This window comes from Carica papaya, chromosome 5 (assembly GCF_054855325.1).
Source record: "Carica papaya isolate Zhongbai chromosome 5, ASM5485532v1, whole genome shotgun sequence".
In the NCBI taxonomy this organism is placed as follows: Eukaryota; Viridiplantae; Streptophyta; class Magnoliopsida; order Brassicales; family Caricaceae; genus Carica; species Carica papaya.
In genome coordinates this window covers 2,098,206-2,125,533 of record NC_142313.1, presented here as the reverse complement: position 1 = coordinate 2,125,533, position 27,328 = coordinate 2,098,206, and the positions used below count along the sequence as shown (strand labels likewise).

General features: G+C 35.1%; 4 protein-coding genes across 8 annotated transcripts; 2 read left to right on the top strand and 2 right to left on the bottom strand.

Annotated features, from left to right (window-relative positions):
- Window positions 1-636: 636 nt before the first annotated feature.
- Window positions 637-3,695, top strand: LOC110821338 (S-adenosyl-L-methionine-dependent methyltransferases superfamily protein). The gene is made up of 7 exons (XM_022051133.2): window positions 637-1,033; window positions 1,501-1,652; window positions 1,747-1,867; window positions 2,287-2,411; window positions 2,505-2,633; window positions 2,718-2,882; window positions 3,498-3,695. Exons 1-7 carry the CDS (start codon window positions 874-876, stop codon window positions 3,567-3,569), a joined length of 924 nt encoding a protein of 307 aa, XP_021906825.1. The 5' UTR covers window positions 637-873; the 3' UTR covers window positions 3,570-3,695.
- GCP4 (GAMMA-TUBULIN COMPLEX PROTEIN 4) lies at window positions 3,571-13,377 on the bottom strand. Of its 3 annotated transcripts, XM_088219362.1 has the most exons (16): window positions 13,064-13,375; window positions 12,667-12,958; window positions 12,420-12,556; window positions 11,889-11,987; window positions 10,803-10,923; window positions 9,667-9,939; window positions 9,349-9,429; window positions 9,194-9,277; window positions 8,193-8,279; window positions 8,051-8,106; window positions 7,733-7,930; window positions 7,266-7,488; window positions 6,529-6,617; window positions 5,586-5,739; window positions 4,558-4,680; window positions 3,571-4,208 (listed from the first exon to the last, which is right to left on the bottom strand). In XM_088219362.1, exons 1-16 carry the CDS (start codon window positions 13,216-13,218, stop codon window positions 4,140-4,142), a joined length of 2,241 nt encoding a protein of 746 aa, XP_088075488.1. In that variant the 5' UTR covers window positions 13,219-13,375; the 3' UTR covers window positions 3,571-4,139. The 3 variants fall into 3 exon arrangements, 2 of the variants coding, with proteins under 2 accessions (XP_088075488.1, XP_088075490.1); XR_015818954.1 differs by lacking the exons at window positions 3,571-4,208; window positions 4,558-4,680; window positions 5,586-5,739 and adding exons at window positions 5,746-6,130; window positions 6,212-6,406 and having other exon boundaries at window positions 13,064-13,377; XM_088219364.1 differs by lacking the exons at window positions 3,571-4,208; window positions 4,558-4,680; window positions 5,586-5,739 and adding an exon at window positions 6,131-6,406 and having other exon boundaries at window positions 13,064-13,377.
- A 4,180-nt stretch (window positions 13,378-17,557) lies between these two features.
- Window positions 17,558-24,404, bottom strand: PARP2 (poly(ADP-ribose) polymerase). 3 transcript variants are annotated; one of them, XM_022051227.2, is made up of 18 exons: window positions 24,187-24,401; window positions 23,853-24,108; window positions 23,605-23,723; window positions 23,038-23,119; window positions 22,499-22,734; window positions 22,108-22,234; window positions 21,865-21,920; window positions 21,288-21,361; window positions 21,064-21,110; window positions 20,923-20,972; window positions 20,680-20,742; window positions 19,796-19,876; window positions 19,433-19,543; window positions 19,212-19,287; window positions 18,972-19,114; window positions 18,528-18,601; window positions 18,136-18,241; window positions 17,558-18,017 (listed from the first exon to the last, which is right to left on the bottom strand). In XM_022051227.2, exons 1-18 carry the CDS (start codon window positions 24,268-24,270, stop codon window positions 17,928-17,930), a joined length of 1,875 nt encoding a protein of 624 aa, XP_021906919.1. In that variant the 5' UTR covers window positions 24,271-24,401; the 3' UTR covers window positions 17,558-17,927. The 3 variants fall into 3 exon arrangements, with proteins under 3 accessions (XP_021906919.1, XP_021906918.1, XP_088075491.1); XM_022051226.2 differs by having other exon boundaries at window positions 23,847-24,108; window positions 24,187-24,399; XM_088219365.1 differs by lacking the exon at window positions 18,136-18,241 and having other exon boundaries at window positions 23,847-24,108; window positions 24,187-24,404.
- A 427-nt stretch (window positions 24,405-24,831) lies between these two features.
- LOC110821416 (mediator of RNA polymerase II transcription subunit-like protein) lies at window positions 24,832-27,109 on the top strand. The gene is made up of 3 exons (XM_022051255.2): window positions 24,832-25,081; window positions 26,582-26,694; window positions 26,775-27,109. The coding sequence occupies exons 1-3, from the start codon at window positions 24,880-24,882 to the stop codon at window positions 26,907-26,909; spliced, it is 450 nt and encodes a 149-aa protein (XP_021906947.1). The 5' UTR covers window positions 24,832-24,879; the 3' UTR covers window positions 26,910-27,109.
- The last annotated feature ends 219 nt before the right edge of the window (window positions 27,110-27,328 follow it).

Genomic DNA, 27,328 nt, shown 5'->3' with positions numbered 1-27,328 from the left:
TTTATTTATTTATTTATAAAATAACTAAAATACAAATAAATACCATTAAAATAATATTAATTTTTTTTTATTATCATTTCAAAATTAATTTGAGAATAAATACATATAAATTTAAAATTACAAATTATTTTTATGCATTAAACTAATTTTTACCCTCCACATAATTATATAAAAAAAAGATCAATTGAAATTATTGAAAATTTTAATAAATCTCACAATTATTATTATTATTATTAAAATTTCAAATAATTAAAAATAAAAATCACCACCTAAAACTTGCAAATAGTTTAACAAGGAGTTGTGTCCAACGACCACACCTACCATAAAAGCATTTTTCTTTATTACAATTTTGGCCCCACTTGATTTTCAATATTTATTGTCACATTCCAACTAATGTAGGGGCATTTTGGAGATTCTACATCATGGGTTGGTAAGAGGGGAAAAAACCTTATGAGAAAATTCAAGCCAAAGGAATTTGGGAAGACCCAAAATATTTTCTTATTTATATTTTGAGATTTATATAATTCATTTTTTTATTTAAAAATTATTTAATTAAGTACTTAAAATTTATTATTTTATAAATTTATTATCAGTAGTATGATGTGTTGAATTTTTAATTTTGTTTTGAAAAAATTTAATTTAGTTTACCAAGATTTGTTTATTAAATAATTTAAATTTAAATTTTATAAATAATAGTTTAAAATTAAATGTGATTTTAAGATAATGAGTTTTTAAATTATTTTAAGACCGTAGTGAGATTTTAGTTCTAAGGGTGAAATGATAAAATCCATATTGACTAAGTTGAATTCACCCGCCAGCGAACATTTCGTAGCCTGACTAGTCTCTTCTCCCCCAACTTTTTACAGGTGAATAATGGAATGTTTAAGTAGATTTTGCGTCGTCCGCCCGCCGCTAAGAACGCCAGTGCGGAAGAACAGGTGGGTTGGAGCGAAACTCAACGATGAAGCTGACCCATTACTCCAATCCGCCATTAATGCCGCTTCTCTTCGTTTACGGGAGACCCATCGACCTGGTAATCACTCTCTACGTGCCATTCGTTGTTTCTTTTTCTTTGCGGCATTTTGTCGAGCAGTTAGTGAACGTATCATAAATAACGAAAGTTATGTGCTTGGGTTAATTATAGTAATCATTTTGCGTATCCAAATGATTCAAAACGGTTTATCTGAGTCTATTGTGCGCGAGTTTCGCGGATAAAGTGGTTTTACTGCTTCACTTTTAGGCTTTGGCTATGCAAAGTCCAAATATTCTTGGCAGCTCTGCAAGTGATCGCTTGGTCTCTGATATATATATAGTGTAACGTCATTGTTTTACGGGTATCAGTTTGCTTGAACTTAAACTCTCTTTGCAAAAGTTCTTCTCTGCTAATCAGTTGTGCTACTGTTTTCAAACGGCTGATATACTTCAATTTTTAAGTAATAAAAAGATATATACATGTATAAGGTGTATGCTAAATATCTGACTAAATGTCTTTATCCGTAGAGCCCCTTTTCGTGGATCCATATGCTGGTTGCTTTGTTCCTCCTAACGCTCAGGTTGATCTTAACAATTGCTCGGACCATTATTGTCTTGCAACGAAGTTCATCGATGGCAAGTTGCTTAGTTCATTGAACCAAATTGATGGAGTCAAGCAGGTAATTTAGCAGTCTTTCCAACATGGGTTTAATTGAATTTTGGCTAGTTTGCCCACTGTGAAAGTATTTTTAGCTCCCTACTGATACTCTGCAGGTTGTTCTATTAACAGATGGCATGGATACTCGACCTTATAGGCTTAACTGGCCAGCCTCAACCATAATTTTTGATATATCCCCAGAAAGGATTTTCAGAAGTTCAGCTGAGAAGCTTGAAGGTTCATCTTCCTGACTAAAATTTTTTACTAGTATATACTCATAGCACAATGTCATTGCAAAAGATTGTGAGTGCCCAATTGTTTTACAATCTGTGGTGACTAAATTGAAGGATAATTTAAGGACATTGTTATCTTCTTTTTTGTAGTCTATGTAACCGAGTTACATTCTATCAACAAAAGCTTCACATATGCAGGTGTCATACTCGAAAAAGTATTCGCATTTCAGCATATGATAGATTCTGAATCGCAGAATGACATCCAAAAATCCTGGCTTCATTTAGACAAATAGTCTATTTTCAAATTTCTAGTTTTCTTTTCATTGATCTGCTATCGAATTTCAATTAGGTTCTGATTATTCTAAATGTTTCTCCTACTTGTCTGGCTTAGTAGTAATCCCATATTGTCTTTGTACGAAACAGCTGTTGGGGCTAAGCTTCTCAGGAGTTGCTTGGCACTTCATGTTCCCATGGAATCTCCAGGCATAGAAGAAACTCTGCGCTCAAAAGGCTTCAGCGGTAGTCGTCCGAGTACATGGGTCATCCAGGTGATAAAGGCTCTTAAAGCATACCGTAATTATAACATGGAAACTTTGTTTTAAGGAATGATTTTGAGTAGAATACTTGGCATGTTCTTGTAGGGTCTACCAGTGATGACTTTGGCAAGTTTCAAAGAGATTCTATACCTTGTAAGTGGTTTGGCTACGAAAGGATGCCTTTTCATGGGAGAATTGCCTGTGTGGTTGGCAGAAACTGAAGTTGGGATTAAGGTCACTTTCCTTTATTTTCCACGCACTCAGTGTTTCTCTGTCGATTATGTTTTCCCCTAAGAAAGCTTGCTTGGTCTTCTACAGTCGGATACAAAGAAATGGACGGACAAACTTTTCATGAGGAATGGCTTCAGGGTGGACATTATCAGCTTCAGTCATCTAGCGAGGAGCTTTGGCAAGGAATTATCACCAGGAGGCTATGATAATATACTATTTGTTGCAGAGCAATTGAGATTTTCTGATGACCAGGTGAATTAACTTGTTCTTTGAGTTACAGATAAGAAAGATTATGATACATTGTAGCACGCATGCAAATCCAACCTAACTTTTATACAATCCTTCTCGGTAATTAGTGAATCAAACCCAGACTTTTATTTAAAAACTTGCATATGCATCTGAAAACTTAAAATGTGGTAATCACTAATAGCCAAAACTAGTTACAAAATGTTATCCTACTTTGGCAATTCGACCACCGTAAGTTTGATTTTGCTTCACATTTCAATTTGATGGAATTGCCTTCGAATTGGAATCTTAATTTTTTTAGAAAATTTATTTTGTTTGTATCATGTTCTTTTCTATTTTCAGAGTTGAAATGCTATTTGCTTTCAAATTTTTATCTTTTTTGTATTATATTCTCCTTTCCATTCAATTCCCAATTCGTATTAAGTGTTCTGCATATCAAATAATTGAAAGTTTAAAGATTTGGATGAGAATTGAAGAGTACTAAACTAAACGCAACGCAAATGGCTATGTGCTGTACGGTATGATACCTTAAAATTCTTCCAAGGTACTGTACAATTCTCCATACAGTAAATATTTGTTATTTTGCTTATCTAATGTACATCTCCTTCGAGGGATTGACAGATGGAAACATGGAGGAGAGAGTTTCAGAGGATAGAAGAAGAAGGGGACGAAGAAGGATTTGAAGAGCTTTAACTGTAAATGAAAAAGACATTTGTAATTGCAATTGCACCTTGAGTTCTTCATATTGTTTGTTGATAAATTATCAGACTGTACAGAGACGTAATGTAGCAATTGTGACACGTTCTGCTGTTTTACACATGTGATTATAATTCAGAATTTCTGCATTTTCACCTCCCAAAATTAGTTCACTTTACAAGCAAATAAAAAGAAACACACTTTACAAACAACATCCAGAAGTGCATTAGCAGCTAGCCACCAGAAAGACCCTTGCATTCAGGTATCAAATCAGACCGATTAGCAATTACAAAGACAACCTTGCTTTCCAAGCAGCACCGAACAGCTTCCATAGAAGGCCTTACTGGTTTTTTGAAAAAATGCTTTACTAATGTGTCAACTCTGAGCAGGGAAGAAACTGCAGCCTCAAGCCCAATACCTGAATTGCCATCTACAATTCAAGAGAAGAGAAGCAGGATATAAATATTCACTTGGATTCCATCAGTGCAGAAATCATGGACGAAACTTGGTGCTGGGCTGTGACCAAGAAAATTGTTGGAAGCGTTTGTGAATTGGGAAAGTTTAATCCTATTGTTGATTCAGAATAGGAAGTGTTGGCCGGGGTCTTACAACATTCAGCACACCTCTTGCAGTTGCCTGTCAATCAACGAAAACAGCCATCTATCAGAAACTGAAGAGCTATGCCTATTCCCCGTGATGTACTAAATAATTGATTGTTCCTAAGAATCTCATTCGCTTAAGCTTATAAGAAGGAACCTAACAGAAGATTTACAAATTAATACGTCCCTCAAACACACATAAACCTGGTAGGCTTCATACGTTGAATAAACACAAAGAGGAAAACCAACCTTCATTCATCTTGAATTTAGTTAACAGAAACGGGATCATAGTCAAGATTTGAACAATAGATATTTTATTCCAATACTATGTTAAATGATTGAAACAGTAATTTTAACAAGATAAGTATTGGGACACATGAAATTACCTCAAAGAAGGAATTGAAATTTAGACGCAGAAGAAACCGCCTCAAAAATGGGGCTCGCTGACTCCCAGCAAGCCTGCTACTGCGCAATATAGTGTATAAGGAGTTTGACTTTTTGTTAAATTCCTGTCAAAAGTGAATAAAATAATATTTAGAAATCGTAGCATCATTCCCTTGGATAAATGTAAAAATAATTGATATTTAAAGAGGAACATACAGCCTATTGAACCACTTGGATATGCATGATAACAGCCCAGATTATACAGGCAACATGCTGATATTTCAGGCAGATCAATATTCTGATATTACCTTGATCAACCCCGTCCGGGATCATCTCAGACAAAGCACAGAAGGTTGCAGGCAAAATGAAAAATGTCATCTACAATGTGCTCGCACGTGTGTGTTTGAAAGATAGAACAAGTGAATGAGTACATGAGATTGAGGTGGTAACGATACATCTAAGAAAACCCAAATACTCAACCAGTTAGTCAGCCTCTCACTTAAAAATTACAAGGAAAAAATTTGTTATTGACTTGTCCTTAGTTCCCTTTTTTATTGGTGTACATGAAATATGGGTTCAAACCCTTGACATTACGCCCTCCTCATAAGGAGATTTCTGGCACTATGGCCAAGATGGCCTGAGCTTTAATTCCCCTTTCAAATTTTTTTGTTAAAGTATACTTAAGAATTTGGAGCTTTCTGCTAACTGGTCAGCATGGATTTATGCAAGCAAACTAGCTGCAGGGCTTGAGGTTTATCTAATTGAGGAGCACAGTCACCTTTTCCCTCATGGGAAATTAAAACAGAAACTATATATCTGCAAAAAGATTAGAGACTTCTTCAAGAAAGAGGGAGAGAAAATCTCCAAGAATACCATTAGTTGATGAAAGTACCAACCAATACAAAGACTAAGTCATGCATGATTCAAACTCAAAAGCATGAGAAAGATGACTAAATTAAAGAGGTTATACCCAAGGCAACATTTTAAGCTCTGTATCATATCAAAGCAAATGGAAAACATCATGACATACCTCAGTTATATGTTCAAGTTCAATTGTATTTGCATTACTTTTTTGGTTCTCTATGTTCCAACAAAACTGAAGGCAAAGTTTCATAATACTATCCAGTATCCTTGACACAGAACCAATGTCCAAGAACGACTGAGAAATAAGAGCTGATAAATACCTGCCAGCAACATAAGAAGCACATAAGCATTCAGCTATAGTTTAAACTCTGACAGCTTGTGAGCTGATAACTTATGCTTGAAAGAGGTCAGAACAAAACAACAACTCATAAATTTATAAGACAACAAAATTTAAGCTTAGAACTAAATGTAGGTTACCATACTGCCATGAATTAGGATGGCACATAAATTGTAATAAATCTTTCACCTTCAGTTTTGTATGCTAAATAACAATGAGCACAAGGAATTTATCCTTGAAGCAACTTGGGTAAATAGTCCCTATGAGGCATAGGCCTCCCAAAAGGTAATGGAGGCATGCAAAACTTTCCTCGCGCCGGACAGAGATTGGCCCTCAAGTGCAAAGGCAGAAGGGAACTTGACTGCAAGACCCACCTGTCGAGCAGGGAAGAAAGTCGGCCTTAGTAATCCGATAGTGCCAAATGGAATGGCTGTCACTCAATGGATAAAAGTTACTTTAGGAATAATAAGCCGATCTGCCCCAAGAGCTCGCATCGACGGGAAGGTTTGACACCTCGATGTCGGCTCTTCGCCACCTGAGGCCTTAATATGTTCCAAGGGTTGGGCTGTTTGCCCACTAAAGCGGTAAGTGAACTGGGTTCAAAACATCATGAAACAGCTTGGTCCATATTTGGTGTGGGCTTTAGAGCACTGAGAGCATACTAAAGTCTTTAGCTTAGTAACCTTCCATCATAATTGAATAATTTATAAAATAATATCTAAAAAAGAAACAAGATGCAACCGGAAAATGAATTGAAAAAACATTCACTTACTCCTGATGGAAACCGACAAGTTCAGTGAAATCACGAGAATCCTGAATATGAGCTTGTAGAACTTTCCATTGGGATTCTATCACATCAACCTTAAACAGGAAGTGCGAGAGAAATGATTCAGCATATTCATAGTTAATCAATCAGTGACCATTTTAAAGGATGAAGTTTACTGCATCACGTTTTAATCATATAAGTTCTTCATAAAAAGTTAATATTTTAATACTAAAAGTTCCTTTGTCGGTAATCCATTCAATAAACGTAGCATATGGAGACAGAAAAATGTCCCAAAAAGAGATCCAATTATTGAATTCCTCTCCCCAATACAGATAAACTTACTCTGATTAACAAGGCAGTGTAATACATCAGAACATGAAAATTATGAGGGTCAAATTAGTTGAGTTTATAGCTCCATCCTGGAAGCCTTGTGCATTGATATCTCAGTCCTCATACCATGAGGTTTTGTTTGTGCTCAAGTATTGGATCATAAAGTCACTGCTTTACACAATTTGCAGAAATCTTAACCAAGTGATACATAAGCAACTTGAAATCTTCATATCAACACAAGCAATGAATGCATAGAAACAAAAAGGGTTGCACATTCTAAAGGATGGGTATAAGGAACAGAATCATCAAATCATGACATTGGTAGGATATGAATGTGTAAAATTTTCTCTTCATGAATGGTTTTGTGAAGAAAAGTTGGCAAAACCACAAGTAAAAACCATGAGGTCTTATACCTGGATATAAAATTGAAGATTTCTTATTAAAAATGCCATATGCTCCCTAACACGCCACATAGGTCTAAAGCATTGCCGCCGTTGCTGAGATATTGAACATTTCATGTGGTCATTGCGGTTGGCAAAATCAGTGTGATCTTGGTGCATCACAGATGCCCATGATTTCTCCAATTCCATTTGAGTTCTCTTTAGCCGCAACAAATACTGGAAGATCCTACAGTACCTGAAGCATATTCTTTGTAAGTATTTTTTTCCCCCAAAAAAGGCTGAACTAAGCAACGACAGACTTCAAAGTTTTCTGTAACTGTTTTCCCGAGAAAAAATAATTCAAAAGCACGCTTCTATGTTTCAAAGGTCTTTTCCTCTCCTCCAAAGGACAGATGATAAAAAATCTCAAAAAAACTAGCCTTAACTTCAACAGTTTAAAACATAGGATTAAAAGGTAGTGACAGCTGATAGAATCTTACTTGGAGAGCACTTCTTGGGTAAAAAACAACTGCAAGGGCCAGTCAACAGAATATTCAAGAGCAATACCATCCCAGCCATCAAGGGATACATCTGAAGATGTGCTCAAGTGTGCAACACCTGAGTTTCCATCAACATATGCTTTTGGCTTTGGCAAATCAACTTTAGAAGATTTAACTGTGATTCCATACGAAAGCATCCTGAGAGATGCATGAAAACGGTTAAGCATGTATTTTTCATAGAAGTAGAAAATGTTAGACAACTGGGAAAATCGGCTATATGGCCAAATAGAACATAAAAAAGTCAAAATAGTCTCTAACCGTAGTGATACTCTAGAAAAATATTTGTCTTCCTCACCAATCGTCTTTATTGCTGCCTGCATTACAGGTACAGTCATGAGTTTGTTTATTAACCATTAACCTAACATAAAGCAGCTAAACTCTTTCATGTCCATTAACATACCAGCTGAAATGGTACCATAAGATCAGCTTCAGCAGTTGAATGGCGAGGGGGCAAACGCATTAGTTGACGACTCCCCTCAAGAAAGCACTGACATAATAGATATTAATGCACTTAGTGAGGAATAGTCGATGCATATAGATTCATAACTCACATGACCCAGGTCAAGGTTGCTTTGGAGAAAAATATCTACAAGGATAGTGTTTTTGCAGCTTTAAAGTAAATTTAGGAAGTCAAGGGCAAATTTATTTTTGGTGGTTGTAATTTTTTTTGTTTTACTTCAAAAAAGAAATTTCCTACCACAAAAAAATTGAATATAATCAATCATTTGTCCTTAGTGAAGTAGTTATGTCCTCCCCTCTTGTTTAAGAGGATGAGGGTTCTAATCACTACAACAGCCAAAAAAAGGAGACCCTAGTTCATCTATACATATACAGGCATATACACATATATCCAATCAATAAATACGAAATAGATCCAATCAATAGATAAGAAAATTATTAGTATTAAATTACTGAAACTTATAACTAAATCCTGATTCCTGAAAGATCCAATTTATAATTTTCTGCCACATAACAATTAGGCAAAAATAAATCATAATTGGCAATGATATTAGATATCTATACATGTCCCTTTACGGAGCTTGTTCAAGTTTCAATATGGCTCAGAAATGAATTAGCGCACAAAAAATAATTTTAGTCAGAGCATTTTCAGGTCTACCAATACACATTGATAGGGAGATTCATAAGTGGACCATAACCAACTGAAGCTATCAATTTAACATAAGAAGTTAACTGACAAATAGATTCAAGTAAGCATTACAAAACATTTTCTTTCATTTGCATAGGAAGAGCAAGTATTAAACATCATGCATCAAATGCTCACAAAAAGCAACTTGGTGGCATTAGCAAAGCCTTCAATGCTACAAAAATTAAGACCAAAGAACTTCTCATAAACTTTTTCTTTTTAAATACATGACATAGTAGCTCAGAGCCATCATTTACCTGGAAAAAATCTCCTTTTGCTAAAAGAAAATAGTCTTTCAGAGCTTTTAGATGGCCATTCAAGTCAGCACGTACAACAACAAGCTGCAGAATAAAGCCATAGGGTAAACTGAATTGATCAAAGATGACTGGAAAATTTTTTTCTCATCAAGCACCTGCCAAAGATGACTGGCTGCTACAGCTCGAATGGAATCAATGGCATATTCGAATGACCTTTTGTGAAATTCAGATGATTCCTACAGGCATAATAAAAAATAAAATAAAATAAGGCAGTTAAAACTTAATTGTGCTATTACAGAAGATTAGAAGAAAACACAGGATGCTCTTTTTCTTCTTTCCCTTTTAGAATAACAGATATTTTAGTCGATGACATAAGAACAAATCTTAGTCAAGAACAGTTATCAGCAGTAAAATGACCTAAATCAAGCAGAATAGTATATTACATCTAATGATATTTAATAATGAAAGAGAACCTTCAGGTCCTGAAGCATATTTTCAATCTTATCAGCCTCAGGCTGTGGAAGAAGCTCTTCTCCAATCACTTCGTCATCTAACAATGGATTGTTTTGAAAAAGGAAACGCTCAGTAGATGCCTGACTTTTCTGGGAGGCTTCTGTAACCTGCTGATGGTATACAGAATCCTGAAATCGAAAAGCAGGGCTCGGGTTACGGAGAACCCTGATAGCTTTGCCAGCAAAAAGAATAGACTCAGCGACACGCATGTGAATATACTCAGGCAGCATATCCTGCAAAAGAACAGTAGAAGTGTCAAAAACTACAAACAAGGTTATATTCAAAATTCAGAATTAGAAGCAAAAGTGTAGCAGAAGAAAAAAAATTGGGAAAATATATTTGCCAAGAATTAGGCAACATTTGGGTCCCAGTTAAAATTAAAAAGAAAGAAAAAATTAATGAACCTGGAGATGCAATGAAAGTTCAGACATAAGCCAAGAGGGCAAAAAGGAATATTTGTTCAGTATAAACTTGATAGCTGGACAAACATGAGATGAGCAGCAAATAGATAGTGCAAGATGTTATAAAAATATTTAATGTAAAATAATAATGGTAGAAGAGACTATTGATGAATTTTTTAATCTTTTATGGACAACCAATGTATCACCCTGTTCAAGTCGGAGAAGTTTGAATCATTTTTGGCTACGCGCAATGTAACTTGTACACATATTTGAGACCATCTATACAGTTGAGAACATTTAGAAGCATTAATAATCAGCACAATGAAAACTAAGAGAATCCACTGCAATCATATCTAGCAACATTGACAGAAGGGGAGAAAACAAGAGAGAAAAAAGGAGGCGTATGCACCAAATTAAAGCAAAAAAACTTTGATATAACCACTGATGCAGCTTGTGGATGCAGCACTTTTTGTTCATAATTCTACAAAAGAACCAAGATACTAGCACTCTTATGCATGAAGGCTTAATACAGAATCCACTTGTCATCAGTACCATCAAGACTGTCATCACTACCATCAAGACTGCCATCAAGACTGACATCATTTTCTACCATCCAGATAGAACAAGGAACAAATTGCACAAAATAACAAGTGTTGAACATGATAAACATAAAATGCAAGAGAGCGCAAAGATACCAAAGAAATATGAAATCCCAAGTGCCAATCTGTTAAAGATGTATCATCAGTTGTCATGCATGCTAACTTCTCAGAAATATCTGGCTGAGATGTGCCATGTTCTATATCCTTATCTTCCTGCCTGAGAAGTAAGATAACTGCATTATCACTTTTAGGTGTATAATCATACATAAAGTTTTTCTTTGATAGAGTGCATGAATATCAGAAATAGCATCAAGGAACCTAGAGAAGTTGAAGTCCAATAGATACCCATAGCATTTGTAATATTTTTTTGGGAGAAAATAGTATTTCTAGCGTATAAAATAGACTACAAATTTTTATGTTATATTCCCAACAAACGTAAATAAACTCCAATGCCAACAGTTCTTCTGGAGCCAAAGATATTATAAGTTGTCACACAGGGACAAATAAATGTTCTCTTTTTCTACCAGCTTCTTACATGTCTTCCTCTTTCTATTCCCCGTTTTTTGTGAAGTGATACTTTCTGATCTTATCAACACTCAAAGAGTATGGTAACAGTAAAAAAACCTTGAGCTGTTGACAGAACAGCCAAGCACATCCAGAGGAAAGTTAAAGTTTCCTACTCATAAGGAAATTTTGACAATCAACTTACTGGTACAAGAAACAGCTGTCCAATAACTTTCAGATTAGCTTACTCCAATTTCAATCATTTACATATCACGCTCAGTAGATTTTCTCTTTTTCCTCCATTTAGTATTGCACACTTGTTAACACTATAAACTACTTAGTGAACAACGTTCAATCAACTGGGAAACAGCTGTACCATTGTTTTAACAGTTTAGAAAAAGGCATAAGCACGTGACATATGAGAAGAAACAGGTTTCAAAAATAATCTCATGAAGCATCTGCATATATGAATTTACTGAGGTAGGAAGCTTATTAAAGTCATATTTTAAGCAAACTATTGATCAGATTACTTAAACCATAAGCATCTAAAAGCACCATAGAACCTTGCATAACTATCTTATATCGTCTCTTACCGACTAGAAACCATATCACACCAAAAAAACAATGTAAGAATAGTTTGGTTTTGTCTGAGGATAAAGAATATACATGGACCCTTACCTCCAAATAAAAAATTCTCCATGCTGGTCGTGAAGAATCCCATAGACCATCCATGATGCAAGCTGATTGTACATGACCTGATGCCCATGCCAAAGCAGCCTATGCTTTGAACACAAATTGATTAGTAAACAGGAAACCAACTCTGAAGTAAGTCAAGAATCTATTTCTATTACCCAAGCATTTACGTAGTCCAGCAATTCACAAGAAGATCCTGGCATCTTAAACATATACACTACCAGCTCTGAAGTAAGTAAAGAAACTATTTCTATTACCCAAGCATCTATGCAGTCCTGCAGTTCAGAAGACTTAAACTGAATGCTGAACACAACCCTCAAATAGTTTCAGATCATGCTCCAACTCTAAGCATGTAGGATAATACCATTTCTTTTGGAGAATTCCCACCATTCACATAGACACATAAAGGCCAGAACAGATACAAAGTATAACAGGAGAACACAAACAAGCATTCCAGTGCAATCAGCAGTTCAAGAGTGTACCCCACAAAGGGAGAACTGAGGTGTAAGTGAATACCTTCGGATGCAAGCTTGCAGCTCAGGGACGCCACAGTGACATCGTTTGTGCAAAAGATTTAGCAGTTGTCCTCCACGAATATCATCCCGTTCAATCTCCAGAATGAGTTCATAGAGAGGCGGCAAGAGAAGAAAAAACTGAACAAAAGAGATAAATAAACGATCAACCCAAAGATAAAGGAAACATTTTGAGAGTGAAAATGAAAGGTGTTAATAGTGAGAGAGTGAATTCAAGAACCAGAACCAACCTTCGTGAGGCCTTGAGTAACAGTAGCCAAAATGGGTATAGTTTCCGACAAGAGTTTTTGTTCAATGTGCAGAACAGCTGACCTATACACTGAAAGTATCTCCACAATGCCATTAGCAATGGCCCTGCGGTAGACACTGGGTTTTAGGGTTTGGGAGTTGGACAAGTCATGATCAGTCTGGGAAGTTGCGAGATAGGGAGACCTAACCCAACTAAAATTCCGAGACTTGGTTGCAAAACGATCGAGCTCTCTGTAGTAAAACCCTAAGGTAATTATCCTCTCAATAAGATCCCTGCAATCCACAATTCGTCCATTTTCTTTCTTAAGGTTGCGTAAGCGTTTACAAAAAAAAAAAAAAAAAAAAAGTTAACGACTTAAAATGCACACTATTCTGTACCTATCGCTTCGTTGGACGAAGGAGATATCAGGAGCGAGCTTGAAGGCGGGTTGATCAGAGAATGAGTTTATGCCCAGAGCTTTCCGGTGCTCTCTCTCGTCGATTATGAGATCTCCGGTGTAACCCAACAAAGCCAGCAGGAGTTCGTGAAGCATTTCGATTTGATCCTTTTTGAACTTCTGAATCCGAAATATCTTGCTTGGATTATCGAGAAAGGGGAAGAATTGCTGAATGTTCAGCGAGCGACGAGTGAGTGAGCGGGGGAGCGAGTTTGAATTCAGTTGGCCTCCCAGCCCGAAAAAACCAAAAGCAGAAAATGCCTTTCAGTATGAGCAGGGTCTAGCTGGCTGCCACGTGGAATTGTAGTTGGGCCTCTAGTCGGAGCACATTTAGTTCCTCTCTCTAGTTGGACCATTTGGAGGGTCAAAATCCCAGAAGCCATGGCCCATAATAAGATGGTATTTGGTTTCGCTTTTTTTAAAAAAAAAAAATTAATTAATTTAAAAATAAATCAAATTAGCAGAGCTTTTTTAATTTATTTTTGAACTTATAAGCCAAAGAAAATTTTATTTTTTTATCAAATCTATTAGCTTCTTAATATTTTTATTAAATATCAACATAATAACCAAAAAAAAAATGATTAAAAAAAATTATAGAATTGAATTCGCTAATAATTAATTGGTTATAATAGTACAAATGTGTTATTTAGATACAGGGAGCAGGAGAAAATGCAGAAGATAATTAAAAAATTTTGGCCCATAATGATATGTTATTATTATTTGTTAATAATGATTAATGTTTATTTTTGCCTAATAACTTCTTAATTGGTTTTTTGACGTTATAATTCTTAATTAGATTAAATTAATCTATAAAGAGTAAGCCCGTGGGATGGGTAAATTATACTAATAATATTTTCAGACGAATTTTTCTGAATTAAAGTTAAAATACTTTTAGAACATGTTCCTTTCATATCAAAATATTTTCTACTTGATAACAAATTAAAAAAAAAATAACACAAGTAAATTTTTAAAAAAATACTGACCGGTACCTAATCATAGACAAAAACTTCGGAATATATATATATATATGTATGTATATGAATGTAGTATATAGTATATACATGCAGCATAGTGTAGTGGGTAGGGTCTCTGTAAGAGAGTTGGAAAGGTGAGGAACCCATGTTGGAGAAGGGGAGCACGTGCAAAGAGGGGAAAGCCATGGAGAATTTGCACGTGCCCTGCTTCTCCAACAGGGAGCTACTCACCCAATTGCCTCGGTAACCTCTCTGTCTCACTCTCTCTCTATATATATATATATGTATGTGGATATATATGTATGCAGAGAACAGTTAAGAAAGTTTTGGGGAAGAAGGAGGAGGTGGATGAAGGAGGTGAAGAAGGGTCAGGTATATATATATAGGTGTGGAAGTATAAGCAGAGCTGCATTTATACTGAGAACCCAGAGAGAGAGAGAGAGAGAGGGAGAGAGAGGGAGAGAGGTTTAATTATGGTTATAATGGCAGAGAGGGGGAAGGGGGGGAGGGGGAGAAGAAGATTGAGTAAAATGTTAGAGAAAGGAAAAGGGGAAAAGGCAAGTAGGGATGGCATGCAATCATGGTGGTGCACACAAATTACAAATTTCAAAAGTGGATACGTGAGGAAGGGAACAAAGAGGAGTGTTGTCTTTGCCTTTAGATTTACATTAACAAGCTAACTCATCATGCATTCAGTTCTAATTTTATATTTCATATCTTAAAAAATTTACCTTGTTTTTATATAAAAAAAAATTATTTTATAAGCAAATTAAACAAGTTTTTTTTTATATATAAAGAGATTATATTGTGTATTAACCTATCATAAAAATATTTTTTCACTAAAATCATATAATTTATTAGAATAAAATCTAATTTAATCACTATTATTTTATTAACACACTCACAAAATAAATATTTTTAGGTAATTAACCAGATTAGGGACAACTCTAGTTCTAGTCTCTTTGCTTAAAATTTAATGGTAATCCCTATCTACTGGTAATGTTCACTGGAAATAGGTTGTACTCCCTATCTCTCATTTTAGGAAAAAGAAATGAGTTATTAAATTACTTATCATACAGGATTTATGGAGTAGCTGGATTTTCAAAACTTCATTCTAATTCTTTTTGTACGTGTATGGCTCAGGATCCAATGCAGGGCAGAGAAGTGGGACAAACAATCAACAAAATCTCTGAGAAACCCTATAGACACCCAACCAAACCATAATTAACCTCTCCCGCCCCCCCTAACAAATACTATCCTTTGAGTCAAGAATCTCACGCCATGATTTCTCTGAGCCCCACCCATCATCCAACTACATATTACACATACATATACATATACATATACATATATATATATATTATGTTTTTTTGGTTGTGGTGGTGCAAGTCAAGCAGTGCTGGAGGAGAATAACGTAAGAGGGCATTTAGGCTTTGCGTGTTGGGCACAAGGCTTTTGAGTATGGGGTGGGCTGATGAGTGAGGAGGCCTTTAATTTTTTGTTTCAAAGGTCGACATGATTCCTTACATGTCTACAAGGAATAGGCTACCAGCTTTTTCCCCCCCCCCCCCACATTTCATGGTGATTTCATATATAAATAAATGGAAAAAGATAATATTACATGTCTAAGGCTTTACAATTTCTTTTTTGAGTTCTAAGAAAAATTATCCTTTCAAAATTTTATTCCAGAGAAATGACAAAGATCAACTAATTCCAACAAATGTAAGATGGTAAATTTGCTTTCACATATTTGTTTGATATAATTTATCTGAATTCTGGAATTTCATAATAACAATTTAAGTTATTGCAGGGTATATATATGTAAATCCAATTCAAATTGTCAATTTAATATTGTATCATATGGCCACCAACCTGTTCGCCAAATAGTATGTGCATAGTTGTGATGCTATCAGGTGCTCGGCTCAACCCTTGTGTCTGCACATAAAGCACAGCCAAGCGAAAAAAAATTATGGATCATGTAAACAATATGTGATTATGAAATAACTAAAAAAATAAGAGTTACTTTTTTTTTGCAAGAAAAAATAGGTGTAAGAAATAATTTTTTCAGAATTCCGGCTATATTATTGTTTTTCGAAAAAGAAAATAAACAGTAGTAAATATAATTTGCCAAAATATTGAAAACCAAGGTCTGGTGGTTTAAAGCCTAAGCTGCCTCCCAAAAAGAAGCAAAGGCACATGAAAAGAAAGTCAGAGAGAATTTGGGTAATGTCAGGCTTTTGAAGTCACCATGTGTTTTGTCTTGAGGAAGAAGAACACTACATATATAGATTCGTGTATGAAAGTCGTCATAAACAATTATATATATATATCTACGCTATAAGTAAATGCTAGCGTGTGCAGCCTGCACTCCTGTACTGAGTCCACTCAGTCACTTGCCTAATCATTTTTCTTCTTTGCTCACGCACTCTCTCTTAACTCAATAATAAAAATATTATTCAAACTCAAATCAGACTCACTCAAAAATCAAATCAATCCTTCCAAGCAACTAAATTCCAACTGTGCTCGATGAATATCTTTGACTTTGCCCCACCCAAAAGAAACAGCAACAAAACAAAACATACAATTTAAAGAACAGGAGTGACGCAACGCGAAACAGGAAGGCTATAATTGGGCTAGCATTCATATCGATACTTGAAATTTCTGTTCCACTTCTCAACTATCCTATTTAATATTCTTCTCCCCTCCCTCTCCGCCACCCTTCCCTCCTCCCCACTAAAAAAGAAGAAATAAAGACAGTTTAAACTTTAAGAAGGAAACTTTCTAAAAACTACAAGCTCAATTATGCATTTGTGCTTAACCTTTTAGATATTTGAAAATAAGGCTTCTGCCAGCATGAAGAAATCAAGCAATTAAATTTTAAAAATCAAAATTACAGGACGTATGTGATTCAATCATATTTAGCTTCGTTGCAATTCAAATTTAAAAAATAAGAACAAAGATTAAATTGCAATGCATTACCAAAAATAAAAATAAAAATGCTAATTATAAATTGGTAACACTCAAATTATAGATTTTCCCCACAAAAGAAACACTCAAAACATAAATGTACCTGTCTAAGCAAAAATAAATAAATAAATAAAAATAGAACATACCATGCCCCAAAAGTTTCATCCTGCGCTCCCAAGCCTCATTTTATACTTGCTCCTAGAATTAAATCATTTGAGTTTAGGGCCTCTCCATCCCACCTGTGTTTCTCCCGCTATATAGCATGGGGAAAACCTTGAAAAGTCATAGCAGTTAAAAGGGTTAGTTCTCATAGTTAACGTTAAAAGCATTTGCGCTTACTATTTCCATATCAACCCAGCATCATTTGAACTTCTTGTGGTGAACTTTGAGGATTGTTCAGCCTTCAACCCTAACTTAGAATTGCAAAAAGTAATGTGATCTGGGTATGAGCATAAGAGAAATGGAAGGAGAAGAGAATTAAGAAAGATTAGAGATAGAAGGGAGAATAGAGGGATTGTTATTCATTTATGCATAAGCCTCATTACATCATTCCTCGTCTACTTGTACACTTTCCGAGAGCCAATTCTGGTATCAGTTAAAACTACTAAGGTATCTTCTTACTAAGTCCTAAGTTCTTTAGGCAATTAAAGCTAGGGCTTTAATTTTTACATGTATCAACTTAATACCCATAACATACAAATAACATTTATAGCTCAAATTTCCTCATAACCGGTTCCTCCCCAAAAGGTGAAAAAAGCACAACTATGCTACACCAGTAATTTGCATGATGAAAACAAACACTAAACTTGTCACGCCAGCCACCAGCAAATCTGCGACCTTCGCAAAATAACATCCTCGTGCCTGTCAATGATATTTGAATTTCACTTGAATCACATACCTCATCCGAATCTGGTCTACATTGTACACTATGTATTCATTGTACAATAAAGCCCCCTGCAATAATAAATGCAGGTACACCAATGAGAGATATGCGTGCTAAATGAAAATTTTAAACTTGATTCAATGGTTAAGATCAGTTTTTCTTCATATTTTATAATTAATTAAAAAAGACCTGATGGCTTGACTGGTCTACTGGCTTTCCTAAAGGAACAACAACGCCATCCTCGAGTCCCTGAGCTTCTGAAGGATTAGGTGCTGTTCTACCTACTCCTTTTGTGCTGCAGTATTAATTTTAAACAACATTGAGTTCTAAATCAAAACAATATATATGATCATTAAGGGCAAAATAGAACTTTCGGACTCATATCTGCTGCAACAAATTACTTGAGAGGCTGCGGATTCAAAATTTCTAACTTGGAGGGAAGATCGACCTTAGGGGCCAGACGATGACATTAATGGTGACAGCACATAACACTTTTTGAAGAATGGCTTGTTATGAACTTATTCGGTAGTTAATCACATGAATTGGAACACAACACCATTATACAAGTGTAATAAACAGACCTTAGCTTTCCCTTTGGCAATTTGTCAGCATTATAATCTGCATGTGTGAGTTCAGCCATGTCACCCAATGCAACCTAAAAGACACATTCAAGTCCACTTTTGAGGGGAAGGGAGAAGAAAATCTTAATGATAGCAATCTAGATGAAGTGAAATAACAAAGATTCCACAAGTGTTTTTTTTTCTTTTTTTCCGAAATAAAAGACGAAAGTGTTATCATTCAACAAAAATTCCACAGGTGTGGCATGTAAACATCAACCAGGTATACAAGGTCAATCTTCAGATCAGGTAGTTGAAAAAAGCTCTCCATCATATTATATTTTTACTGAACTGTGGAAAGTATATCAAAATGTTTTCAAAATGTCCAATATGTTAGATGATAAGGATGTTTCTTTTGCATGCTTTAGGATAGAATTTGCAGTCAATGATATACAACGTAATAACCACCTCACATAAAAGCAGCACACCATCAGTAGATGAGCGAGTAGTATAGCAATAATTTGCACTTTTTGAGAACATGTCAGCAAAGTAAACCCCCTTTCCAAACATGTAACCTGTTGAAGGTGCTTCAGGAGGAGCAATCCGTAAACCTGGTGGTATGTCAGGATATCGGTTGCAGTCAGATATTTTTCAGTTCAAACAAAAAGTGAAACAAGTAAACCTTATAACAAGAGCAATAAAGATAACCTTGGGATAGAATGCCAGTCCAGTTTGTAAGACGAGAACCATGCCACAAGAGCATTCTATTGCTTGAACTGGCAAACTGCTCAATTTGAGTGAAAGGCAATTATATTTGCTGTTTATTTCTAAAAAACTCTACAGATAATTGAAACAAAAAATCGTAACGCTCCTAAAACATCACAAATAAACATAAGAGTCGCTTAAAGTCAAAGGTTATGAAGCAATACCTTTCCAAACTGTTCAACTTCACCAGCTCGTGACACTCTGAATATTTGAACAATATCAACTGTGTAGCTTGAATGTGTTTTGGCGTGAGTGTTCTGCATATACTTTTCAATCTGACCACATTTGGGCAAAAGCATCAAGGCTAAAGACCAAACAGTAAAAGTCTTATAAATCAATCCAGTAAAAACAATTTTATAGAATTTTTCTTTCTTGTAATTATGAATCACTTTTCAGTACCAAGAATGAAAATCTCAGGTTTCAAACAGCCAAACTTTGTCCTCCATTTCCTCCCTCAAGGGAAAAAAAAAGGCACAACCGATCATACTTTTGTTTTCAAACTCTAGAACTGAATAAAATATGGATACCATAATAAACTCTTCGGAATCAACTTGAACTGGCATCAGCTCACAATTAAGGCATTGATAATGGGCATACAAGGGATCTTCCTGTGAGAACACAGTTCAAGAAACTAAATTAGGCACTTGGCAAATGCAGTAAAAGCAAAAAAAAAAAACAAGTATCAGATTGACCAAGCAATTTGTCTTATATGCACAATTGGAACCAAAATGGGGCACATCCACCATAGACAATCTTCTCAAAATATTATGTGCTTTCCACAACCATGTCCCCTTACCCTGTTTTCATAGACTAAAAACAACTTCTCATATGGTAGTGCCATTTATCTCTTCCAGAATCAAGTACCAACAAATTATAAAAACTAAATGAAATGCCATTATAATGTTTGCTTACGGGGAATTCACACAGACATAAAACTGGAAGCATGGATACAGAGAGGGGAAGAAGACAGTACACACATAATTTCCTTTCAATATTACAATCTTATGGCACTCACATAAGTATATGATCATTATTTTCTATATCCTGAAATCTGAAAGAGGATATTTCATTTCCAACCAACAATTGATATTTAGATCCAAAGTGCAAACCCACTTTTTCACGCAAAACCAACAAAATGATAGTAGAGAATAAATCTAAGAAAAAGAGCCAGCATCATAGAGAAAGAAAGTGGTACTGTGGTTATTCATCTTGAAATGGATATTAGGGAGGACTACTAGCTCATTCAAGTCTAGAATCATAATTGTAGCTAGGAACAAAGAGAACCATAATACAATATGAGCATTTATGATGCTGATTCAAATTTTGCGCACTAGTTTTCAGAAATTTACCAACAAATACAGATTCAGACAGAGAGAATCATCAGCAATGCACACTAGCAAACAAGAAATACCTGCATTTCGGTGTCATCAGCCAACAATTTTGTTGCAACTTCAATTTCACCTAGAGCTTCAACCTTAAAATCCACAGAAGGAAATAAGAATTGTTTCTTATAAATTAAAACAACAGAATTGAATGGCTGTAGAATAACAGAAGCCCACAAAGGGGCAGGTAAAATTGTGACTCCTTCCATTTGGAAGGAAATTTAACAAAACAAAAAAAAAGCAGATATATTAAATTCAAAGGAAAAGTTCACCATTTCCAACTTGCATTTCAACTTCTGAGGCGTATCAATTACAAACTCTCCTGAAATCATCATACTTTCGTGTTAATTGGATGTTTTCCTTAGGAGAGAATGTAATTCAAGAAGCATACACAAAGACAAGAGAGGACTCACGCATTTTTTTAAACCCAAAGTCATGAGGTATAACAGTGTAGAACTCCCTGCAATTAAAAAGCCGATTGAAAACTGAAAACCAAACTTCACTGGAACTACAGTTCAGGATTTTGGATTTTTAAGCAGAGATGGATACAAAATGGTATATCCAGACATGCACTTCAGAGTATGAAGGAAATTGGTCGGCAAATGATAAATTAGTTTGCAAATTCATAGGGTCTTACCCAGTTAATTCCTCAAGTTTTCTCCTGTTCGGTTTGTCAATGACATCAGCAATCTTCTTCAAGACTTCATAGCCCTAAAAAATTGAATACAACTAACTTAATGGAAATTGGACACTGAAAGGGAACTAGAAACACCATATTATGATATGTGATAGCATTTTGAACTATGGTTGTGACAAAACATTGTCCCACTGAGCTCAATAATCATGCATATCTTTTCATTGATATGATGAGCAGGAATATCTGAAATCAGAGCAGAAAAAGGTTCAGCCCTGAAGGCATGATTCACATAAAATCTACATGATTATTTGACAACTAATCAGAAAATAATAAGTTGATGTTTCACATCAGTTTTTATTAAAAGAAAACGTTACACAACAATTTTACACATTAATTAGCAGTGAAATATCTAAACAAAAGATCCATGATATCCCTCTTATTATAACTAGACCTGAAGGTAGACAATTTTGAAATGTTTATGGTTGAAAAATAAAATAAAATAATTAATACAATCTATCAAAACTAAGAGGCTAAAATCAAATGAATCAAAGAAATAAGTTATAACTCAAATTCTCACCTTTAAAATTGTTGACTTGCTGAACTTACCAAGTGGCAGCTTATTAGCATTGTATCCTGCAATTTAATTAGAATGATACTATCATGAAATACCAATAATTTTTTAATAGAATAAAGGGAATTATTCAAAAACTATGAATATAAGCTACAAGGAAGTATCATAACTGAAATAAAACAACAAAGATCTTTAATATTTCGTATGTTAATATCTGTATCATCATGTGATAGTGACAGATTAACCAACCTATTTCCATCATTTGCTGCACCATCATACTAACATTGCAAATGAGAGAGATAAATTTAGCAAGGCATGGCTCAAGCTTTGTTTCCCGGGATTGAATTTCTGAAGTATGAGAAGGATTCTTGGTTGTCTGATAAAAACATTGTAAACTCAGAAAGCAGTAGACTCAATGACATTGAAAGGTAGACATACTGGGATAGGATGTAGAATCACCCTTCATTTCATGCTTCCAAGGAATGATTAAAATATCTGTATAAAAAGTTTCTTTTCATTATTCTTGGTTGGTCTTCAAGAATAGACCAGAGGCCTTTAACATCATTTTCCAAGATATCGATTATATTGGACACTCAACTATTTTAGCAAAAAGGAATCACATAGACTTTGGAATACTTACAACTGATTCTTTTTCCTTCCCATCGTAATCCATTTCTAACCACATATAGCACTTCGGATGAAACACAAACTCCTTCCTGGCAAACCAATGATTCTTTGTCTTGTCGTAGAACTTCTTTTCGAACTCAGCAATTGCAGCCTCTCGCATGTTATAGGGTCCAAATAACTTGTCTTGACCCTTTATGCCTACCCTACCCCACCTATTGTAGACCATATATGTCCTAGCATCATCAGACTCTGCAAGTAGATTTGAAAGTGTAAGACAGGAAAGAAAAAAAAATCCACAAAACCAGAGAGATAAATCTAATATCATCTTCTTGCTTCGTAAACTGTGTAGCGACATAGTCCATATAAACCACCAAGCTATATTACTGATATAATCCCATTCCATTACTTTATGACCACCTGTCTTACTTTATGAATTCGCTAAAGTAGACAAGCATCATCTTTAAGTCACAGATTGTGTTGAAGGTTCCATCACTTTCCCAAACATAACAGATTCAACAGCAGAATGAAACATATTGAGGGTCAAGAGACAACCTAGTAGTTGCACCACATAGAACTTATTGTTGTTATCAGTAAGATTTGTCTGATTTAACATGACATCATAAATATCATCACCCTGCATTGCATCATGCAAGAATAATTAAGAAAATGAACAAAAGAAAAACCAGTTCTCACAAAAATATTATTGTATTTTTATCATTGTGTTAAATTGCTCGCACTTTTAATAAAACTACTCAAAGTGTTTTTGGGATATATGAACTATAAATCATTTGAAGAACTATTAGTTCAACTAAGAGAAATAACAGTTCAATTCCCAAATGAATTATAAATCAAATTAATACTAGTTTTGATAAATTTTAAAATATATTACTTCTAATTTACTTGTAAATTCAAGTTAAATCAAGTTATGTTATTTTGTCTTTACTCTTGAATTTCTCAAGGCTCTTGAAGTTATATTTTTCACTTCTTCACGGTTGAACTAAGTATTCCTTCCATATTAGTAGTCACTTCTTCCAAACATATGTAGCTTTTCGAATTCACAGTAAGTATCAAGTAGCAAGTAGCAACTAACAGAATCTTATCATTTTTGGGATAAATTACCAGTTGGAGAACATGATACTGTGTCTTTATGTGATCGGGAAGCCATAGGTCCAACACTGCCGCACCCTTCTTGGTAGCGGTGACTATTTTCTCCTTACACTCTTCCTCCTCCGCTGGACCTGCCACAGAAACATCCTTCAATGATGCCCCAAAATTCACATCAGAATATGAAAATGCAGACTCAAATTCGCATACATTGAGTATAAAAATCACAAATAACTAAAACAAAGAAAGGAAAGTACGAATACTATCAGGCTTTCCATCCAATGAATCCGCATCATCACATAGCCTCTCGAGAAGCTCTTTCTTGGTGCCAGTGGAAGATAAGCCGCGACGAGTAGCTTCTTCTCGCAATTGCTTAAGACCAAATCCACGGAACTTGTCAACGACCCGAGTTTTGCTGGAACCATCATTTTCATCAAGAGAATCCCTAGCTCGCTTCTTGCTGACATCCACTGATTGATTGTCTTCTTCTTCTCGAATTGCCTCTTCGAGTCTCGCCACCTGCAACAACTCCCAGCAGTAACTTCGTAATAACCCGGTCAATTAGAGTAACAAGCGATAATAAGAAAAGAGGCTGACCAGAATGGGCTTGGTTCCAGTGGTACTGAGTCCACGCTGGGCGAGTTGAGCTCGAACTTGATCGACTTGGAGAGTCTTCGCCATTTTCTGTCACCGATGAATGATTCCCTGGCTTTGCAATGGCGAATGGTATTTATAACGAGGGACCGAGGGAGGGAAAAGAAGAAGATGAATACTAAACGATGTCGTTTTGTTGAGTTGGGTAATTCAAGCAGCTTTCGCAGCACGATATTGGCGCCCTTTTTTTTTTAAGCGAGCTTATTATCTTCCTTCTTGAAGAAGATTTATTGAATTTCAAAAAAAACAAAAAAATACTTTTCAACTCTTAAATTTATTTTTTTTAATGTAAGAGAGAAAATAATTTATATATATAATTTCATATTTGTAGAATAAATAAAATGCAAATAAATTAATTTTTGAAAATACTAAAAATTATAGTTTTAATAAAATATATATAAATTATAATTAATTAATAAAATTTAACTTAATTTAATAAGAGTCTCGAATGATTTAATATAAAACTTAATTAAATGATTCAATTAAATTCATAATTTTAATTAAATTTATTTTCTTCCTTGTGATCCTGTCCATCTCCACGACCAAGCCCATTTATTTAGCCCAAGTTCAGTTCTCCTTGAGCCGGTTCAGGCCGGAAGTAGAACAAGGTCTACAGAGGATTCAGAAGGGGAGAAAATGGCGGAGCAGCTAGGAGGAGGAGGAGGAGGAGGAGGAGGCGGAGGCGGAGATGTTCCGCAGCGGCAATCACCACAACAAAATCAAAATCAAAGAGAAGACATGACTTCGTATGTCACCGCCTTAGAAACGGCTCTGCTTCCATGCCTGCCCGCCAGGGAGCTCCAAGCCATTGATCGATCTCCTCATCCTTCTCATCAAAGTTAGTAACCCCTACAACTTCTTTTTTCAACTCTCTCTTCTTCTTTTCGGAGCTTCTCTCGTTTCTTTCACTGATTTCAGGTATAACAATTGTTTAAGGTAGTATTGATTTCTTGATATATAGAGTAGTTTGCCCTTGCTTATCATCTATGCAATGAATCGTCTCCTTAACCTGCAAATCTCTCTCTCAGCTTCTCGAACTAGGAAATGACTGAAATCGAGTTGCTGAGTCCGTTTTTTGATAAATTGCTGTGTAATTTTTCTCTTTATCACGGAAGAGTGAAGACTATAGCAGTTTGCAAAAGATCATAAATTGAATTCTGCTTGGTTGAGGAGGAAAGTTTCTTAGCAGTATGAACTAAGTGTGGCTCATGTACTGCATGCTATGAAAAGAAAATTTTATTTCATATACTTCCTTCTGCCGTATCATACTTGTGACCGCCGGTTCTTTTATTGTTATATGTTGGATTATCAAAGGACATTTTTTGTAAAGCGCATGCCTTATTTTTATATTAGAGACAGATAATGTTTAGGATTTTGCAATATTTAGTATATCGAGCTTAGAGTTTGAGCCTAACTGAAAACAAGCTCCAGAATGTTCTTGTAAATTCAACTTCTTTTCTTTCATTAGTCACAGTGGTCAATTCGCCTATTCCGTTTTTCTGTTATTGTTTAATACTCACATGATAGATACTAGAGGGTCCAACCGGATTTTTTTAGATAATTCAGCATGATAATTGGAATCTTTTCATGACTATGTGGATTTTGAGGTCTTGTGTCCTTATCAAGATTAATAGGAAGGCAGAAAACGATCGTAATGGTATTGATACTTTTATTCCCTCATGCTCATGTAAGGCAGTAATATTTCCAGCATGTCTCCTGTTGATAAATGAACTTGCATGAAGATTTGAAGGAATTTTTTCTGGATTCTTACCTGAAATCATTAATTGGAGGAAAATGCAGACAGATACTGAGTGCTCTCTTTTCTTAGACTTTCTTCTCATTTTTATTCAGTCTAGCAAGTGGAATAGTGAAATTATAAGTTACCACTCTAGATATACTATCTTCTATAGACCTTATCTCGTGCTAAAATAGTAAAAGATAAAGTGGCATACAGGATTTACTGCTGATTATTTTAGATTCATCTTCATGGTGTCTTCTTCCCAATTGAATTTTTCGCTATCTGAAATTCTTAAAGATAAAAGAGTTCTCTGTTTTTGTATGGTTTGTTTCTGCTCCTGCACTGTTTTCCATTGGAATAATTTGTATTCTGCCTGCACTATTTGTTGATCAAATGACATGGCACCAGCCTATACCAGGCATTGCATGGTTTTTCTAGCAACTGTTGTTTATGGGGCTTGATTACTTTAAGCTGGTGATTATGGTATTGTTTGCGTCTTTTTGAGTAATTCGGAGAGAAAATGAATAGTCATATAGTCACATAGCAGAATTTTGCATTCCTATCCATTAGATGCTAATAAGAGTGTTTATGTTGTTTAAGTTGACGTGGAGAGGCATGCCAGAGACTTTATGGAGGCTGCAAAAAAGCTTCAATTATATTTCATCAGCCTGCAGCGGGATGACTTACCAACCAATATTGAAACCCTTAGGAAGGTAATTAGGCTATATTCCTAAAGATTCAATGCATGTTCGATCTATCCCGGGAACTTCATTTCTGATCTCATGGTTTGCAGGAGATTGCTATGATGGAAGAAGAGCTGAAGAACAAAAATGAGATTATCAAGAAGCAGGAAAGACTCATCCAAGGGTGGACTAAGGAGTTGAAAGACCAACTAGATAAACACAATACTGAGCTGGAAAGAGTGTAGTTAGAAAAACCTAGCTTATCAATCAATTAATGGCAGAGCTTGTGGAGTTTCGTGTAATGTTTCGGAAGTCAGTTTTGCCTTATTTTTCATGTTGGATTTTGCGATTTTTTGGAAAATGCAACTGATTCTCTCAAATTTCCGAACAGAGTTGTTTTATTTGTTTGTTATCGCAGATTAAAATTTTCTCTTACTAAATTAAATTCATTTGAAATTCAAGTCATTTAAAATTTCATATAAAACTCAAACAATGAATTCTAAATTCCATTAAATTTGATGGAATGAAGTGAATCTTTTAGTTATATGTGATCTGAATTTTATCATCTCTCCTGGTAAAGGTATTGGTAGCTTTACAAATAAATTCTTCATAAATTTAGAATTTATTCTAAACATAACCTTCCTATAAATTTTAAAATTAACTT